The sequence below is a fragment of the Netta rufina genome, assembly GCF_964035555.1.
Source record: "Netta rufina genome assembly, chromosome: 1".
Classification (NCBI taxonomy): Eukaryota; Metazoa; Chordata; class Aves; order Anseriformes; family Anatidae; genus Netta; species Netta rufina.
The window spans coordinates 147,080,901-147,101,388 of NC_140123.1; the positions used below are offsets into that span (position 1 = coordinate 147,080,901).

The 20,488-nt window shown below is 43.1% G+C and overlaps 1 protein-coding gene across 1 annotated transcript in view; it reads right to left on the minus strand.

The window, feature by feature from the left end:
- Nucleotides 1–6,990: 6,990 nt before the first annotated feature.
- Nucleotides 6,991–20,488, minus strand: part of AKR1D1 (aldo-keto reductase family 1 member D1) — a 33,977-nt gene continuing 20,479 nt past the window's right edge. Inside the window, exons 3-9 of the mRNA XM_084294272.1 lie at nt 19,900–20,016; nt 16,076–16,153; nt 14,112–14,234; nt 12,246–12,355; nt 11,626–11,791; nt 10,752–10,834; nt 6,991–7,133 (exon numbers count right to left, since the gene is read on the minus strand). Of these exons, the coding sequence (XP_084150398.1) occupies nt 7,091–7,133; nt 10,752–10,834; nt 11,626–11,791; nt 12,246–12,355; nt 14,112–14,234; nt 16,076–16,153; nt 19,900–20,016 (720 nt within the window). The 3' untranslated portion in view covers nt 6,991–7,090. The remainder of the gene's footprint in view (nt 7,134–10,751; nt 10,835–11,625; nt 11,792–12,245; nt 12,356–14,111; nt 14,235–16,075; nt 16,154–19,899; nt 20,017–20,488) is intronic.

Consider the following 20,488-nt stretch of genomic DNA (forward strand, 5'->3'; position numbering starts at 1 on the left):
CAGCACATCCAGCAGCCCTTTTGCTCCTTGCTTGAAGGTTGGCCTGCGAGGCAGGGTGCTGTGGTGGTTTCTGAGGAAGGACTGGGTGTGTGCTGGAGGAAAAATATCTCTGGGTTTTGAAATAATCTACTTGACGCCAACCAATTAGGCTGTGGTAATACCGAGCTGATGCCCAGTTAATGCAGAGGGCTTAGGTGTTTTGTTTTACTGTTTAGACCCTGGTGACTCCCTGCCAGGCCATGTCTGCTGTGCGTGTGTTGGGTTTAGGCTGCTGTGCTGCTCTCTGCCTGTGAGCCCTGGGTGTCAGTGAGGTGCTGAGTGTGTGTGCCTGTGGTGGAGGCACTCCGGACACTTGGGGAAGCTGATGTGCCCCATGCCAGCACCATGCAGTGGGCAGGATTTTGCAGTCATAAGTACACTCAGCCTCCTGGCTGCAAAGCTCCAAATACCTCTGTTTTCTGGTATTCCTCTTGGAGCACTGGGGTTACCTTTGTTAAACAGGCGCTTTTCTTGGATGCAACTGGGCAATATTAAGCCTCAAACAGTCTGTGGCCCTGGCCCCAGACAAATTCCTTTGAGTCTTCAGTCATATAATCCTACGTACAGCATGTAGCGCGAGGTGGGAAGGTTCTCCTCTTCCCACAGCATGCCTGTCCAGCTGGCTAGGCAGTATCTGATACAGTGGTATCATGCACTGGCCATAATACAAACAGCTAGGTTAAAACTCCAACAACCTTATCTGACCCTTTAACGGTTGTAGCCACGAGTTCCAGAGAGTAGCCCCGCATAGCTAAAAAGTCATATCTTGACTGATCTTATGCCCTTTGATTTCTCTGAATAGTTCCTCATTCCTGTACCATGATACAAGATGTAAATATAGAGGTGAATGCATATCCCTTATTATGTAGTTGGCAATATGAGGATCTTGCTTCTCTCCTCACCACCCTAAACAAGCCAGTCTCTGTAGCTCTTAGCTGGCTTCTTTAGCTTCCCCACTCCTGTTTTTACCCTTTTTCTGTTTTGATTCTGCCAGAAGCTGTATTCTGTGGGGCAAGTCTTGCCTTTATTCCGTGCAAGGTTCATAATCCTTCACAGGGTCAAAATGACTGAGACGTACAACGTTGTTTCCTCATGCTTTCTCTCTCCTAAATAGTTTTGGTTTGTATGTCTTATTATCTAGCACAACATAGTCATGTTTCCAAGACAAAAGCTACAAGAAATAAATATTTCACTTGCAATGTTCTTTTTAAGTGCTGAGTTTTAACAGAGCTGGGAAAGAGCTTGAGTGAGTGACCTTTTCCTGGAGGTAGACCACGCTAAGGTCTTTTTCTTTGGTGGGTGAGAAGAAACCATAAGAATGGGGACAAGTGGCTGAGAGAGCTTTACAGGGAGTGACAGCATGTGGGGGGAAGTCTTGCTTGGCAATTAAGTTTGATTGAACTTATTACTGGGGCAAAATGTGAATATTGCAAAATGAAACTTGGGAGAGCAGAGTCAGGATGGATGCACTTAGCTGGAAAGAAGGTACAAAGAATTAGGTTTGGAGGAGTCCAAGGTAATTAAACAAGTTCAATAGCCAATGACTATGGAATGCTGGAAGAGACATTTATTTACTAGGTGCAAATTGATGCCTTTAATTCATCTGGATCTGTAGTATCTGTGTTGGGAAGTGATGCTACAGGCTTTGCTTTTGCTGTGGTAATAATCTCTAGATGTGCAGAAAACCAAGACTCATATTTACACATACTGTGATGGAAGGGGTATTTACCTCATCTTTTCCAAGACTCAGAATCCTCTCTGATAATATAACTGGTGCTGTGTCCAAAAGAAACAGAAGAGAGAGAACAACTTGCATAACATAGGAATGAGCCATAGTACAAGGGATTCTTGTTCTGTGGGAGTGCTCTACAGTCAGTAGAGAACTGAGAGAGGATTGCACCGCGAGTTTCCTCCTTCTCAAGAAAACATGTTATGTTTGTTAGCTACCAAGTCTTTCCCACTTTTGCCCTAATGAATTTCTTGTGCAAAGTTGAAAGATTCAGTGGGGTGACTGTAGACAGATCCCTTTCAAAAAGCTGTACAGCTTAGTAACTGTTGAGACATGTAGGTTTAAGCCTCCATAAGGATTAGAACCTGCCTTGCTGCATCACTTATCTGTGCTCTGACTGCTGTGAGAAGGGAGCTATGATGTTCTCCTCCCCTCCTCACCTTCCAGCCATGCTCTCTGAGAGCAGATTTATTGCCTCAAAGTCTTTCATGCCAAACAGCCCCATTCTGTGAACACAGGGGCACGAGCCAAACAGCTTGGTGGTCTCTGAACTGGAGATCTCTGGACTAATCTGAGGGTGCCATCCTGGTAGCTTTGCAGTCTACAGAGCAAAAACTGAGTGCCCCTCTGTGCCATATATACGTGTTCACACACTCATGCATCTTTCTTTCCACCCCTTTCTCTGCCTCCTCTTTTTCCATTTGGTTCTGCTTTGCATTTTATTTGCAATGTGTTGTCCTGTTGTGAGTATTGCTCATGCATGTTGAGTTAAGGTTCCCTGAGGAGTCTGTCTGGCATTGAAAAATTAAAATGAACTTTTTTGTTTTTGCACTCTCAAAGTCCTTTATTATAAGCTGGGGTTTTTGCTCCAGGGTAGTAGGATGTTGGGAAGAGCTGAAATATGGCACTGCTAAGAATCAATGAACAAAAAACTGCACTAGTACCCAACTGTGTGCTGATTGCCCCACCCCAAAAAGCAAATGTGTTTGCAGTTTAGGTCATAAGTGAAATAAGCATGTCGAATCTCATTCCAACATGTCACTCTCTTACTGACTTTCTTCGTCAACTTGGTGCTTTCTTCTAGATTGTGAAATTTGCCCTGTTGAGAACTGGGCAAAATATGTATGGAAACAGCAGCTTCCTCCCTGCCTGAAAATTAGGGGATGAGGGTCTTGCAAGTACCAAAGCAGTTTATTTCAGTGTTTACATTTGAAGGATGGCAACAAGGGAACTTCAGTGCTACTCACAAGGAGGAAGGTCATGCCTCTTATTAAGGCTATGAGTCACGTTTATTATAAAATATATGAGGGATTTGAATCTATCCTCTACCTGATATGGAGACCTGAAACATGTCTTGCACATCCCAGGCTTTCTTTTCCTCTACGTGTCTCTATAGCACTAGCTTTGTTTCCACGTTTATTTAAGTGGCTCATGAACTACACTGAAGAATGGACTCTGATTCTGGTTATAGGGTAATGTGAATTTGGGAAAATACCAGCCCCTCTTCTGTTGAATTCCTTTGCAAGTCCAATGGATATGGTAAAGGTTGGATGCGTTGTCAGGCTGGAGGTTAGTAAGCAGCTTCTGAGGTCTGTTGGATTAAAAAAATGAAGTGAGGAATATCATCAAGTGAGGAATCTGCTCTGTGTAACCTAAGGAGTTGTCTTTTGTGACCTCTCCTGATGTTTGCAAGCCATACTTTCTGTCCTTGGTTATCACTACACTTTGGCTGGGAGAAAACAGATCTTGTTTTCACTACAGAGCGTCCATCTCCACAGCACCTAGCCCTTAATGGCAGGTAAGAGATGAAAAGCATGGGAGGTGCTTCCTTCCCTTCTCCCTGAGTCCAATTCTGCTTACCCAAAAGCTGCTCTGATTCTGGCTGATGGCACGGTGTAGGCTTGCAGCACTCACCCTTCCCTCCACAGGGTGAAATTCACACCCTTGTAAAAGTTCTTGATAGCTTTGTGGCACAAAAATATGCGATATAAACACAAAGGGCAGTCTTTAATGTAAAGTTGTAAAACATACACAGGGCCCATCCCACTTTGCCTCTCAGTGTTTTTCCTCTAGCTCCTGGGGGCAGCTGCACAGCATCAGGAAAAACTACATAGAAATCCCTTCTGAAATGGAGCCCTTTTGCAGTTAGTCTGTGGGAAGATGAAGCTCTGTCCCATGAGGAAAGAAGTTCCTATAACTAGGTAGTATAGTTGGGCAGCAACCCCGTGTGACACAGTAACGGCTCAGCAGCATTTTCTTTTTGCCTCACCTATTAAACATGAGCGTGCCCGTGCCTGAGGAAGGGCCAAGATGCTGCAGCAGCAAAAGCCTTGGGCTCTGCCCTCAGCTTGTGTAACACTAGGGAAAGCTTCCTCCTCTGACAGCCAGGAAAGCCCGGGCTCAAGCACACATTTGTGGCAACTGTTTTTCTGCTGTGGACATGAGTGTACCACTTGGTTTTCTGCTGATCAGACCAGCTCTTGGGTTGCAAAAGTGCAAGACATTGTATGGGTTGTCCTTGTATGTTATAAAGTCACTTGTGCATGGTTGAGGCAAGCTTCTGTGGTCTGTATTTCATTTCACTTTGCAGCGACAGGAAGAGTCACAAACTCCTTGGCTTACCTGTGGCAACTGAGATCTCCCAGTACAGGTCTTGGTCTACTCCTGCCACATGTAGCTGCCATTACAGCAGGAGGTCCTTGAGCCCCCTCTGCCTGCTCCTGGCCCTTCGTGTTGGAGCAGGGCTGCAGGCAGTGCTCAGGGTGACCTGGTTCACACCAGGCAGCCTGCTCAATGTGCCTCTGAAACCTGCCAGATTGGAGCAGATCGGACGTGGGGCTGGGACTTGTTTTTTTCCATCTCTTTGTGCAGCTGCTGGTGGAACGCGTTTCCCAAGCCCCCTATCTGCAGGCCCGTTTGTTTTTCCTCCTCTAAGTCTTTCATTTGTATGGCAAGATGGAGAACAATGGGGAGCAATGGTCTGAAACTGAGCAAAGCGAGGGAAAAACTAGGCTAGACGTCAGTAGCAGTTTCATAACTGATGGAAACAACTATGGGAGCATTTGCCCCTGGGAAGAAGCTGAATCTTTTTCATTGGATTCAAATGAGACAATGCAGAGGAGGAGAGCGCTATTAAAATTAGAGGCGGGGGGAGCGGTGGGGAAAGGGATTTGCTGGCATGTCCTGGGCCAGAGAAGCTCTCACAGTCCATCCTGCCTGTTAACTTGGTACAGATTGAAGACTTGATTATAGGGTATTTCCTGTTAGAGAGGCTTCAGCATATCGTCTTACTCACGTTTACAAGGTCAAATGAAGGGATTCTGATTTATTACAACCTCAGGCTCTGCCTAATGTTTTGGTGGGGGGGGAATGTCTGGAAGGAACAGATTGCTGAGAAGAAGCTGGTATGAGCATTTAAGCCGGGCACTAGTTGACATTTGCAGTGTACAAAATGAGAGCTTTGTCAAAGCTGACCTGAATTTCATCTGTGGCCAGCGACCTGCACCTGGTCAAGTTACAGTGCAAAAGCTTGTACAGTGCTACTGTGTAGCTGCTGAGCCCTGATAGCTCTATTTAAAGCCTGTGCTTATGAAGCTACTGGAATAACACGATGGGTATGGTGGTGACTGTGCCCCTCTCTGGCACCCAGATTTTTAGACTTGGATTTTGTCCAGGTTTTTGGTCTAAATGTGTAATAGAATAAAATGGGAATTGCCCTTGGATAACCTCGGCAAACAGAATGTGTCTTCATGGCCACAGCTTCATTAATTGATTCATAAATGCTGCATTTTGTGGCAGGGCCTGGCTTCTCTAGAGGTGCCCATGGAGCTCATCCAGGGCTGGGATCCACTGAGTCCACCTGGGAGCCTTGCCTGCTTCCTCCTGTGAAGTGGTTACCCCTGTACCTCTTTGCCTCAACTCTGAGGTGCATGCCCTGTCCCAACAGAAGTGTCTCCATGGGTTGTCTGCTCTGGTGCTTTTCTTATTCTAGACACTCCAGGGATAATGAACATCAATAGTAACAAATAAAAGCAGATGCTATAGAGTGAAGATCATTTATGACCTACTTTTCCTGCAACATATAGGTTTTAGTACATGAACTAATCATTCTCTGTATGGTTTAGTTTCTTCTCTAGTGTATCTTCTCCTGCAGCAGGAAACTGGAGTGCCTGAGCGTGGGAGGGAGGGAAAGTAGCCTTCTGCAGATGAGGACATGGGCTGACAGATTTATAAGCTGCTAAAGTAGTTTAGCAATATGCTGTGAAAGAGATTCATGCTGTAGGGTTAGTCTTTCTTACACTGGTGTCCGCGCTTTTCCCCTTTTGTTACAGAAAGCTGAGGACAAGATTGAAGGAAATGCTCAAGCTTCAGCCTGGCTTCTTCTGCCTTACTCCTACCCATTTCTTGGACCTGACAGTGCTCTGCAATCTCAAAGCACGGTAGAAAGTGGTATTTAACAAAGACAACTAATTCCTCCTTTAAAACACAGTTCACTAATTAACTTCCGGCCAAGACAATTCTTAATACAAAAGACTGTAAGAACTAAGTGAACAGACATTTTCTTGGGTGAACCAGTTTGTGGGATAGGAAATTTCAAGGGATTTTTGTTTTCAGGAGATGAGGCTCTTGTTAAGAACCCACAACAGTGCTAGCTCCAGGATGGCTATAATCACACAACACTATTCAATACCATCCTTGCATAGCAGCTCAAGGGTAGAGCGAGAGACTGGCCTGTGCTTCACTGAGGCTGCTCAGCTGAGGCAGAAGGGATGTAAATGTGCTTATGTTGTGTTAGGGCATGAATTAGTTGTACAGGTACCAGCAAATACATTGGTCAGAGAAAAACAGGCTTCACTTCATTCCACAGTAATGGACATTTATATGCGCACACTCTTAAAGTCCAGTTAGTTCCCTATTTCTAAATTTCACTTGAGTTGTGAAACAGATCAATACCACTTTACATCTACTGAGGCAAAAAATCTCATTTCAAATTCAATGCTGAATGTGCCATTGAATTAAGATGGTTTGGCTTGCATGAGTGAGCCTGTTTTCAAGAGAAATATTCAATTTTATCAGTTATCAATTTTGAAACTTAGATGCTTATGGAGCTGAAGTCTCTTGAGCCAAAACCCTAGACTCATCAGCTTAAATAGGCATGCTCTTCAGTGGCAATAACAAACTGACAAGACAACAAGAGGTAAATTTCATGTTTTTAATGCTGATTTGAACACTCTCCCATAAAACCAAAGCACCAAACATTGGGTCTCTTTCAACCAAGTGTAATGACGCTGAGTTAGGAACCTGCCTGGACACACTTTGTTTTCAGTATTCATCGCTGAAGGGGTACTCTGGATGGTCACGCCACCTGTGGAGAGGTCAGATTGAACAAGTAAGTTTCTCAGGTGAAGCAGATTATATCATCACTCAGGCAGTTGTGCTGTGCCAAGCAAACCTCTTCTGTTTCCTGCAGAATATAGGCAGCCTTCACGGAAGGTTATTCTGCTGATTCAGATGCTGTTTGCTCTGCATAATCTTCCCTGCAGGAAGTAAACCCATGCAGCTATGGAGAGGACAGTGAAGGACCACTTTTTTTCAGGTCTACAGATCATGTGCCTTAAGGACAGATGGAGCAAGAAACAACAAGAGTGTGGAGGTTAGTCATTCTTACTCTATTTGTGGATTTAACTCATGTTACTGGAAGTGTTGTAGGGAAGGGGTATGTTCCCATTATGTGCATGTTATGGAATGGGAGGATGACTTTGTTTGGATGTCCAGAAATACCCTCAGATAAAATGGCTATAGTTAGAGTGAAGGTGGAGACACCAGACTGTACTGCTTTGGTTTATACACATAGAACTGGCACAAACAGGTCTAGATCTGGTTGGTCCTTTCTCCAAGTGGCTGCTGTATCCAGCTAAAACCCACTAGCTCAGACAAGGTGTAGATATGCTGCCAGGTTAATAGCACCAGTGATGTACAGCTTACAAAGAAGCTTTGGGGTGATACAGTTCAGGAAAGAAAGGGATGTTCATAGCTGCATGTTATCAAAGGCAGAGATGCTTCAGGCTCTGGTTTTAAAAACTCAAGGAAGATGCATGATTCAGGAGCATTATAAAAGGCAAGAGGCAAATTCCTAGGGTAAACTGCAGGTGAAAAGTAGCACTTGTCCATTAATGGCAGAGTGTTGACTACATGTGGGTTGTGTGGGGTGTGTGTGTGGCGTGTTTTTTTTTTTGTTTTTTTTTTTGGGAAGATGGTGCTAAACCACAAGTCCTGGCTTGACAAACATTTTCCATTAGCAAAACCAAGAATTTCTGAAGAACTCTCTCAGGTGCACCATGGCAGCTGGCTGCCTTGCCTTACAGCAGAGCACAACAAATACTGGCATTTATCCCAGCTGTGAATCGTTCCAATTTGGGAAGGATACATTTCACAATATTGAAGCTAACTGACTGGAATACATCAAACATTTTGAATTGGTTGTGTCAAAACATTTCATTCTGATATTCAGCCAAGCTGAAGTGTTTACACATTAACAGATTGAGATGGTTCAAAAAAACAAGCCACAACACTTTGGTATGTTTGGTTTTGGTATAATTTGACAATCTCTAAGCCATCAGTGTCATAATCTATACTTTCTATCTATGGAGCATGCTTTCTAATCAGATCACACATGTTCAAAGGTCTGAGTCTTCTTGTGTACCAAAATGATTCACCCAAAGGAGATAACGTAGCTTGGAATAAATGGTAAAGAAGAATGTTCATAGCAGAGACTTGGAGTACAAGATAAATCCAGCAGACAGATTACTGTAAAACTTGCCAGAACAGTACTTTTAGATTTCCCAAAAGAAGAAACCATTTCAGACTGAGTTCTTGAAAAAATATGAGTAATCCAGAAAAATAGCAGTTTTGTGCTCAGATGTTTAACTTGCTAGCTCATTCCAATTAATGGAATATTATGTTTCTATGGGCTTATATCATCAGAACGACAGATTCGGATGATGTGCTCACAACAACTGATAACTGGAATAACCACAGGAAATCTGGACTTTTCTATTCCCTGACATCTGCATTGCAGCAGTGGAAGGTTTTCCACAAAGTTGGCTAACCACAGAAGTCTCTCTGTATGATGGTTTAACCTTTCAGATACCTGTTGTTGCATAAAATAAGACATCCCTCTAGACTAGTAGATCAGTTCATCTGTTGCAGTGCCAACTCCAGGCACTTCAGTGCAAGAACACACTTGCAGGTAGATATGGGTTTACTTGCTCCTTACATGTCAACATCATTTTTCCAAGAAGTTATTTTTTTAAGTTGAGGCCATACTGTATTTAAGCATTTTCCCCGAACATGGCACTTGTGTAATAAATGGAGCTGTCAATGTCCATCCCATACATCCTGCTTTCCTTGTCCTCAGTGGCCTTTTATGACTAAACTTAGTCTAATGAAGCAAAACATTTCATTTATTAGTTTTGGATTAGTAGCCTAGAAAGTTATCCTGTGGGCATTTACATTCGTTAATTTTGCTTCTGGAAAAGGCTCTCACATTTGCACCAAGGTTACTTCTTATGTATATCCTCACTAACAAAGTTTAAATGATGCTACAGCTCAACTTGGCTATGAAAAAACAATTTCCAGTACCAAAACACATGTAAGAATCTGCTAGGCCTCTTGTGAGAAGCCTTCTGGAACTGAGTACTGCTAATTGATGGAAAGCTGTTTTAAGAAACTAAAGCTTCAGAGCACATTGCTGAGCTTAAATGTGAAAGATGAACTCCATTATGATGCTTTTAACTTTGTTCATATTTCCTATCATATTTAGTCAGCACAGTAAGTGGTTTATTTGTTCCTTTGCAAAATTCCCCTGATCTTTTGAGTGATAGTCAACATTTTAGAGTGCTATTGATGCAGCTGTCCTGCTTTTCATTATCATTAGTGCTTGAGCACACTACAGTTTGGCAAGATGCAGATAATCCAAGGTAACAGGAGAAACACATGGAAAAGAATCCCTTTGGCTACACACTGAGTGCCCTGAAAAGGGGAAAGCATAGAGTTTGGCCATAAATTGTAGATGTCCTTGAGTTGAAGGGAAAACAAATGGCCTCATTCTCCAGAGAAGATGTTGGGTCAGCCTGAGCCTTCTTGGGTAGTACAGCCTTCAGGTGAAGAAAAACTGTGTTGGGTTTTAAGCTTTAGATCCCAAACATCAAGAGACCAAGCTTTGTTAATTCTCAGAAAAGATAAATGAGGAAGTGGTCTAGCAGTCAGACGAGCTGCATGGCTTTCTGCTTTCCATATAAGAAGGTAGAACTCGACATGGCAGCAGGCAAGGGAGGTTGCTGAAGAAGTTGGCCTCAGGGAAGGCCAAAACAATTTCTGATTGTCTGTGGTTTTAATAGGAAGTTGGTTAGGCAAATTACGTTCTGACCAAACCCTATTAAGGGAGATGGAGCAGAGCTCTCCTTAAACTAGTCCTGTGGCTTCTTATAGGATTGCTCTTAATTATTATTCTTCTGCATGTCATTTTGGGACAAATTGCCTCTGGAGATACTAGGGTTGCAATCCATAAGCAGTAGCACTTGAGCAACAACATGACTCACTAAGCACTGAGAGAGAAGGTGTGAAGGAGGGGAAACACAAGAAAGTGTTCTCATTTGAATTTAAGCTCTGCTATCAACACTGGTATTTAGACATCACAACATATAGTGGAAGGTGCTTAAGGAGGTGGTGCAGAGGTGGAGTAGCCAGATACAGTCATCTTTATCTAGGGCATTTGACATCTGAGTTGTAAGCACATGTTGCACACTTCTTTGCAAATGGCTCAGGCGTCTATTTGGGCTGCATGAAATAGCTCCTATATCCAAGTTTTACTTTAATATTCATTTTTGTGTAGACAACCTTATCTTAAAAGTGATTAAAAAAAAAAATATCTCTGAAAAGACAGGAGCGTTCTGGGAGGATATAGGATTCCTCCTGGACTTACATTAAAAGTTCCACATAACGAACGTTTTTGTTCAGTGCTGCAATTTCCTTCATCTCTTCGTCAGTGAGGGAGAAGTCAAAGATCTAATGGAAGGAGAAGTTCGGAGTAAGTTAACAGTTCTTGTCACAGGCAATATTAATATGTTCCATGTTTCAGAAGTCCAGAAAAAATCTTTTCCTTCTTTCCCCCCCCTGCACAATCTCCTTTCCCCCAAATCTACACTTCCTTGTGTTTATAGGGAAGTCTTGAGGACATGAATAAGTTCAGTCACGTTCAATTACACTCTTCCAAGAAGAGAAAGGCAGTCTGGTAAGTACCAGGCCATTGGCTTTAGAGGTGATACATTGGCAGGGAAAGTGTATAGCAGTGGGGGTACTGAGTGCTGCAAGGGATACAGGTAAAAAAATGTTCATCTTATTTAGGGTGGTGGTGGTGGTCAAGCCATCTGCTTTCTGGTGGAGTATTATGAGCATTCCTGGCATACCCATACGCAGCACCTTCTCTTCACCAACAAACTGGGGCAGAAAAAATCAGTCATGCCAACACCTACTGCCAGCAATGTTGGTCTGCTGACCTACCAAATTACTTCATCTCCCTTGTGCTGTTCAGTGCAGCAATGGGTACTCTGGGGAACACTGCCAGCTGGAACTTTAGCCACTTCAGAGGATTACAAGGCACCAAAATTTCTTCTCTATTCTTCTGTTATTGCCGTATCTTTGTACCATGAAGTGACGGGGAGAAAAAGAATCGAATGTGGCAAAGCTTGACATTGGTCAAGCTTTGTGTCTATAGAAGAAAATATGAAAACTGCCTTCCTCAGGAGCCAAGACAATGCAAATGGATTCATGTGTGCAGTATTAGAGTGCAAATGTACCTGGAAATTCTCTTTGATGCGTTGTGGATTGAAGCTTTTTGGGATGACCACCACCCCTCGCTGGATGCTGAAACGCAAAGCAACCTGTGCAGCTGTCTTGTTGTACTTTCTGCCAATGGCATTCAGCACAGGGTCCTTAAGTAAAGGGGGGGAGGACACATTTACCCTGGAAAAGAATTGGGAAAAGAAAAAAAAATCTCCCTATTTTTAATGTCAAAACATACAGGACCTACTCATTCATGGACAGAACATTGCAGCTTTTTGGCAAATAGTGTGAAGGACAGCAGAGAAGCTTTGACACTTAGGAAGCTGTCTATGACAGTCCTCTATCCTATGTGATGTCCTAACATTGGCTTAGTTTCTACTTCCTCAGCATTTCCAGCTACAGACATTTGCTTTCTGGCAGAGGAGACCTCCCACACAGACCAACTGGCACTTCTTGATGACAGCATGCAGTAGGAGTGTTGCAAGTTTACATTCACAACTGCGATATTTAGACACTCAAGTTCAAAACTACTGTGAAAAGTGGGGACACGCATTTTACACAGAATGAGCAGTGGAGACCTCTTATTCTTTTTCTGGACAATGGCTCTGCTATTTGAGGCTAGCAGGGGACTTACCATGTCTCATCCCTTGAGGTTCCCAGTGGGCTGTACCCAACAATAACAATGTCATGTTGCCTGCAAAATTCTAAGAGTTTGGGTTGGGTGAAATAGGGATGGCATTCGACCTACAAGAGTAAGATAGAAAGAACGATTAATCAATAGGACCAGATATGGAACCAAACAGTGTCCTAATATTTGTAAGTGTTGCAGACTAGGGATGACTTCTCAGCTTTCAGGAAAGGATACATATTAAAGAACAGGGAAATTCAGTCTGTGGTTACAGTTCTAATGGTATGCTGCTGGGTGGTGATGGATTTTTATTTATGTATTTATTTATTGGTGGGCAGCAGATCAATGTCTATGATTGCGGTTTGGCTGTAGAGCATTTGTATTGGTCCCAGTGGAAAGGTGGCAACAAGTAGGGGATGGAGGTGAGGGAGGCTGACTAGAGATTTAGGCTGAGAAGGCAACTCATCTCTTGTGGGTCAGATCATTGCTTCTCTGCCTTTTGCATTCAGGACAACTTCAACATGTCTTTTTTAGGGGAAGTGTTGGCATGAGCTTTTCCAGGAAGAAAGGTGAGGGGGAATATGTAAAAGGTGAGATCTCAACAACGGTTATGACCTTGTTATGAGTTCTGCCCTCCCACACTGCAAATACTGTGCCTCGTTCCCTTACAGGCAGGAATATTCTGGCTATGTTTTTGGACTCTGGGAAAGGGATGTCTACAAGGTGATGGAGCAACCTCTGTATACTGTTTGAAGCTAACTGGCACACCTACGCTTGCTGGCCAGCTGTCCTAAGCTGGGCTTAATCTTTTGTACAATTTCCCTTGACCCATAAGGCAGCAATGCACAGTGCAGTCCTAGGGGCACTCCACAACCTGCAGTTGCATTTTGTATTCACTGGGAATGTTAGTACCAGTGAAGGGTGCTGGAATCTCCTCTCTCAGGCTGTTCTGCTGTGCAGGCCAAAGGCAGAAATGAAGGCTATGGCCAGCTTCTGTGCCGTGTCCTGTGCCAATCCCAGTCCTCCAGACCACGTGCGGAGGGTGAGAAGTTGGGCCCAGATGGTTTCTGGCCTCTTCTCTGATACCGCTAACATAGATGTTCATCTGTGCCAGATGAGTCAGAAGAGTTTCCCAGTGACTTCTAGGAAATGCAGTGAGCTGCCAAATGCCAGTCAAAGATACTGGGTGATTGAATGGGTCACTGCTGCCTACCACCATCTCTGAGCCTAGCTACTGTGACTTAACCCAGATATCCCTATCAACCTCGTGGGCTTGTTCAGCTCCAGTTGGTTGCTTATCTGTGTTTTCCTTTCATTTTTTTTTTTTTTTCTCCAACTCTTCCTGAAAGCCTTAGGGGAAAGGCAGAAGAGACAATCTATGGGAAACTTAGAAGTTACCTCTAATGGCTGTAAATCTCAGGAAGCTTAGAGTGACTCAGGATCTCTGATGCTTAGGGTTATTTAGGTTTGGTGTCAGCTGATGTAGATGTAGCTTCTTTGAGGACTGGTTAGCCCTGAATGATTTTTCTTGTGAACTTTTTGGATGTGAAGTAAGGTACGTGGCAGAGATTTAAAATCTGCCTTGACTCAGCATTCAACCTTGTCAAGGAGCTTGGCACAGAGGGGTGTTTTATAGTCCTGGAGCAGGAACTGAGAAGAGCGATAGTTCCAGCACCTTCAAGTGTTTATCTTTAGCTTAGATAGGATGAATAGTATTTTGAAGCTAGAAATATGTGACAGTATAGAGGGCAGCAGCTATGGCAAAGCATGTATCACCCTTCTGCACGTGCCATCTTAAGCCATGTCTTGCCTCCGTGTTCCCTGCTGGACAGTGGTGCTGCGGTGGGCACTGCCCTCGGCTTGCTGTCATACCTGGTTGCTGACAGGTTTGTGCTTGAGTCCTGGCTTGTTCAGGATCATCTCCAGCTGTCTGCGGTTGAAATTGGATACTCCAATAGACTTTGCCAAGCCTGCATCTTTGCATGCTTCCATAGCCTGCAAAGACAACAAAGGCTGGTTGGAGTACCAAGTGTTGGCTTTGTTCCTTGCAGCACGTGTTTTAGAGAGGTGGAAGCCAGTCAGTTCTTGAGACTGCTGGAAAACCCTTGCAACAGCACAGCTATCAGCTCTGTTACGCAAGGGATGGTGCTATCCTGCTATTTAAACTCCATTCCCATGTAGACCCACTTTTCAGACCAAACACTAATGTTTTCCTCTGAGGGTAGAATTTGTCTGGAAAGCAGACAGATTAATCTGATGTATAGATATTCATGTCACATGTTTGCTTTCAGAGAGTTTTGCTTAGTTGCACTGCTTTAGCACTGTCTCAAAGCTGGAGAAGGGAGAGCAAACAAAACATACTCATTTCCTGATCATTTTATGAGAGTTTTTCATATAAACTCTCTCTATCCTGTGTAATCACCCAAATACTTAGCAAGGCACATCACAAAAGCAACTCAGAAACCTCGGTACAATACAAAGTAGGAGAAAAAGGTGGGAGAGAGGAACTCCAGAGGTTTTACAATTCAAACAAATCCTAGAAACTGAGAAAGTTTTAATAATGCTGGATATGAACATGTGCTACAGTCCTCTTCATTAAGCTTCATCTGCTGAGCCTTTCTAAGGAAAAAGAGGGCCCTTTCCTGTGGTCTCCCCCCTTTGCTCCCAGAAACTCTGTGCACACAGCTTCAAAGAGGCTCAGACCCCCAGAGGAGCTGGGTGCCCCACTTGCCGGCTTTGTTATTCCTTTCATGTCTCGCAGGAGCTGAAAGCAGGGAGGTAAAGAGGCACCAGGTATTTGGTGACCTCTAGTTGGCCTCATATGCTTTGTATCACCCGGTGACAAGTCGGCAAATATCATCTGGAGCCACTTTTGCTTGCTGGCACCATACTGTGTGAGTGAAATTACATGGATTGAGTTTAGCCAGGTTTATTTAGATTGATGGTATTCTTTCCAGACAGTCACCACTAGTTATTTTTCTCAGCTCTTTAGCTGGAAAGAGAGACCTACTACAGGATATCCTTCAAGATAAAGCACCAGCCTGAAGTGTTCAGACAGCTGTTGCTTTGGGCAACTAGCTTGTGAAACAGAGGAATGAATTGCATGAGTCCAAGATAAGGGAAACATAAACAACTAATGTGGAAGTCCTCAGCCTTATGAGACCTTGCCTGCATGTCTCAGCTGGCAGGAGAAAGCCCTGGCCTGCCCTGGGCTCTTGGCCACTCTGAAGTTTTACTCAGAATTTCTCCCGCTCTCCACCTTCATCTACTAGACCTGGAATAGAGCTTGACTCTCTCTCTCTCTCTCTCTCTCTCTTACTATATATATATGTATATATATATATATATATATGTGTGTGTGTGTGTGTGTGTGTATTTTTAATGATGAACTTTAGAGCAAATTCTGTTTTATCTTGAAGGCAAAACGCTTCCTTTTTCGAGGAGGATCAAGTCACTTTCTCCTTCAGGGCTGCAACTTTCTGATGCTATAAGGGTCTGATAAAAAGGACAGACTGGAAAAAAAACACTACAGATATGAGTATTTGCTACAAAAACTAGCAAATATGCATTCTCCAAATGAAGGAATGTAGACATCAGATATCTCAACAGTGTTTTGTTTTGTTATAAAAATAATTAAGTGATGGCAAGAAGCAACATTCCTAGAGACAAGAGTCAAATTTATCCATGGAGCTAGTAGAATCTGATCCATTTGCTCTATCAGTACACCTCAAACTTGTTTATGAAGGCTACAAGCAGGACTGAAAATTAGGATTTATTTATTTATTTATTATTATTTTTTTTTTTTTAAAGCATATATGGAAGTAGTGTTTGCTTACCTCCCAAGTGGCACATAAGTCTGTCTCATGGTAAATAATTTTTCCATTTTCATCTTTTGGGTAGAGTGCATCTCCAGGCTGAAAAGTAAAACCACATTTTTTCCTATTTTTTAAAGAAAAAAAAAAAAGAAGAGGAAAGGAAGGGGGGTGGAGAACTCTTGCACCTTGGAACAAAGATTTTTACAGTCTTGGTGTTTCTATTAGCAAATAAACAAACAAACAAAAAAAAAAGCTTGTGATTTTTTTTTTTTTTTTTTTTTTTTTTTCCTGAAACGCTCAAAGTTCAACAGGGCATTCATGCTGGGCTTACCACATCCTCCAGTGCTCTATAGTCCTTGGATACCCTTCTGAACTGTAACATGAGTGCATACTCAGGAGTTCCAGGATGGCTTTATTTTTCAATAAACTTTTGACCCTTATGGTATGGCAACCAAAGAGCTTATCTGCTTCCAAGAGCTGGGTTAGAATGCCAACCTATATTCTTTTCCCCTTCTTTCCTTCCCTCCTTTCTTCCCAGCCTTCCTCTGACGTTTTTTTGTCCTGGGCACCTGAGATGAGTACCTCAGTCCAGCTCCAGCTGGAGGGACAATTTCCAAGAGTAACATACTACTATTAGAGGTCTAAATGCACAGCCTTAGTGCAGGTTGTGAACCTTCTAAGTGTATTGTCTTCCTTTCTTGGGGCACTAGGAACTCCTCCTTCCTATCTCTACACTCTACAAACAAGACTTCAGAGATGAGTTATGAGCTGATATCTCACAAGCACAGCTTTCTTTTATTTGCCAACTGTTTCACTGCTATTGCAGGCAATTTATTAACACCTCCTTCCCTTTTGTCTGATTGTAATTTTATTTTTTATTCATAAAAGCCCCTCAGTGTTATTTGACATTTGATCTGACTGCAAGCTGCTACATTTCAAAGGACCGGGTACAAGATGTTGACATGGTAATTCCTTGTGAACATGCAGCTGTGACTAATATGATCAGTAACCGGCGCCTCTCAATTCTCAAGTTCAAAATCAAGGCATTTCATGGGAAAAGTGAGCCTAGGGAAAACATGGCCTCAGATTTCAGACCCCAAGGTCTAAGTTGCAAGCATAAGCCTGTCTCCTTCATATTTACTGGCTTTCCTCAATGAATTCCACAAAGACAACTTGTTGCCTTTGTTGCTGTGTCTTGCTGGGAGGGGGAAAAAAAAAAGGAGTAGAAGGAGGCAGGTGGTCATTAGATACATTTTTGTACTAGAAGTCAAACTATTTGCTATCATAGTTTGAAGTGGGGAGATCCTCTTTACAAAACCACCCTCTGGTATTTGGAACAAACTGTTCATCCCTAGGATATCCTAGCAGGCTGTCCAAGGAGTGTGAGCTCAGTGCATGCAAGCATAGCAGATAGATGGCTCTGAATTCAACACTTTTTCCTCTCTGTTCCATTTCTATATTTTTATATTCTGTTATTTTTTATAGTAGCCAATATTCAGCAATTACGTTAGGTAATTTATCATTCTCTTCTGACTTCCTCTATTTCTAGTCCTTGTGTTCTAAAAAGTCAACTAATTCAGGATGAAAGTGGCTTGAAGATGAACTTCTCTTGACTGAGTTTAGGAGTTCCACAAGGATAAATTCTTCCTTCTGCCTCCAGGGAACTGCACAAGATGTTGAAGTATGGTTGTCTCTGCTCAATAGTCTCCAGGCAGTACTTTCTCTGCCAAGCTACACTTTTTTTTAAATTTAATTTATATATATATATATATATTTATGCAGGGAAGTCCCTGAATGAAAGACCTGGGTGCAGATGGATAAAGAGGGATAAAGTCAGTGTTTTGATGCTGATGGGATGGTGGTTACTAGGTCTTTAAAAAGGTCTCAAAAGTTTGTCATGTTTCTCAGCTTGGGTTCCTACGGACTGTACGTCACCAGTCCATTCCCACAAATGCTCTCATCTTCTCTTGCAATTGTCATGGAAATGGCCACACACGTTACACTGAGCATGGTTTATTGGGTAATATTGGTGGTAGGTGGATGGTTGGACTAGATGATCTTAGAGGTCTTTTCCAACCTTTATGATTCTATGATAAGGTGGCTTCGTGCCACATTGCTGTGTGAGAGCACAAACAGTTGGGACAACGCTGTGCAGCCACTGCTGCTATGCAGGGTTCTGATCATATCATATCGTATTCCAAGTCTGGGGGCACTCCAAAACCTACCAGACAATTTACTTGCATATTTAAAGCACAGCAGCTGGTAATCACTGAGAAGAAAAACCTTCTCCCATGATAATGATTTCCTCACCAACGCAGATGTAGGGGGACAGGTCTGCACGTCCCATTGCTGTCACACAGTGTTCTTTGACAAAGGGGCTTTCTCAAGAAAGCAATGTAACAACTAGTAAATACCTATTGCATAAACAGAAAGCAATAGGAAGGAATTAATGCCACCCCAGATACCAGCATTCCTGATCCACTCAGGTCATGGCGGGACTTTCCTGCTCTGAGTGGTGATCCCAGGAAGCAGGTGCCTTTCAGTCTGCCCAAAAGCCCCTGTGAGAACTTGCACCACTGGGCTGTGCAGAGGCATGTTTCCTTCTGGCTCCAGAGTGGGACTGTGAGCTTTGGCTCAAAATATTCACTGATTTCAAGCAGAAAAGAACTTTTGTTAGGAGGCTTTTGGGGAGACAGCAAAGTGCCAGCTTCTGCAGAGTAGGAGTTTGTCAGTGTGTTGTACCTGTGCGCTCCTCACCAAAGGCAAGCATCACGCGTGGGATGGGTGTATTTGGGAGGGAGGGAGCAAAAAAAGGAAAGCTTTGGCAGAGAAAAATGTGTATTTTTTCAGGCAGAAGGTGATTTCTTTTTTCTCTCCTCTCAAGGGGGACGTGAATGAGTCTCCAGGACTTCTACTCTTTTAACAAGCCAGCTTGTTGATACAAGCCTCGGGGAGTCAGATGTACATTACTTTAAAGCCAGCTGTCTGTATCTTTATATTGTGAGACAATGACCTTCACTATGTGGGAGAATGAACTAGTAGAGAATACAAACACAAGAAAGGGGAAACAGGAAATCGCAAGTGGTGGGAAATTTTTAAAAATGCACCCAAAAGGATTCCATACGTGGGACCGTATAAATAAAGTTTTAATATCTAAGTACAGTACTCCTAGATAGATCTTAATGGGACACTGCTGACTTAGGGAAAAAGGAACTGCAGGTCTAAAGTGATTGCTCCACTGGTAAATTGTTTCCTACCTGATGATTTACAGCAGTTTGGAGCCATGGTAGAATGTAATTTTAATAATCAGAGAGCTACCTGCCTTGTAAAAAAAAAAAAAAAAAAAAAAAAAGTGGAAAAAGTCCAACTGACATCTACTGAAGCTGTCTGAGAGGAACACTACAGTTAAGGAGATTAAGATCACAGTGATGATTTGCCCATTGTTTTTAGTGCTACTGAGGCTTTTCTGGTTTTGAGACAGAATAATGGAAATCAGCTTGGTGGCTCTTTACACTGCTCTCCCCACCTCCATGATTTTCCCCTTGCCCCTTGTTGCTTTGTAGGGCATGTACAGCTTCAGTTACACAGTTCTTCAGCATATGAAGTGCTCAATCCCAGTTAGGAGTCCTGTCCTTCCTGTGCTAAAGCTGTCAGTAACTATTTTCAAACACTATAAGCCCCTGTTTGTGTGGGTAATGCACAGAAATGTGAGCAAGCAGTGCACACACAACATTGTCTCACCAAAATGCTATCTTCAACATGGACTGGAGGCTACAAGGATGATGTTAAATGGATGCCTTGGTTCAAGCCAACCGTGTACTTTTTAGGGCAATTTTTCTTTTTACCTTGAAAGCCATTGGCAGCTCAATAATGTAGAGGTCCACGTAGTCCAGCTGCAGGATTTTCAGGGTTTTCTCCAGCGTGGGGCGCACCAGCTCTGGGGGGTGGCAGGTATTCCACAGCTGGGGAGGCAAACACAGGCTTTTTTTTTTGGTGCCAGAGGAATAGTGAGAACCCTTCATCTGATTCCTACCTCCCACGCACACTCCCGTCCTTCTGACAGAGCCCAGCATGCATACTGCAAAGCCATTGTGGTCTACATTACTGCAAGACAAAGAGAAGGCGTCTTATCCTCCTCCTGCCTGAGGGAATTGTAGAGGTTAAGACAGGAATCCTTGCCCAGGACAGCCTGTGTGCTGACACAGTAAAGCCATTAGATATTTGTTTATTACAAGACAGGTTATTTGGAGTTGAGTATATTACAAACTCTTGCTCAATGAATTTAGGCAGATTCCTTTTGTTTTATGAGCTTTCCAAGCATATGCTTTCACTGGAAAACTTTGTTCCCACAAGAAATCTGTGGTCAGGTTTATGCTTGAAGGCAGAAGCTCACATCATGTGAGTTGGCTATTAAATAGCCAGGCACCTGGCACG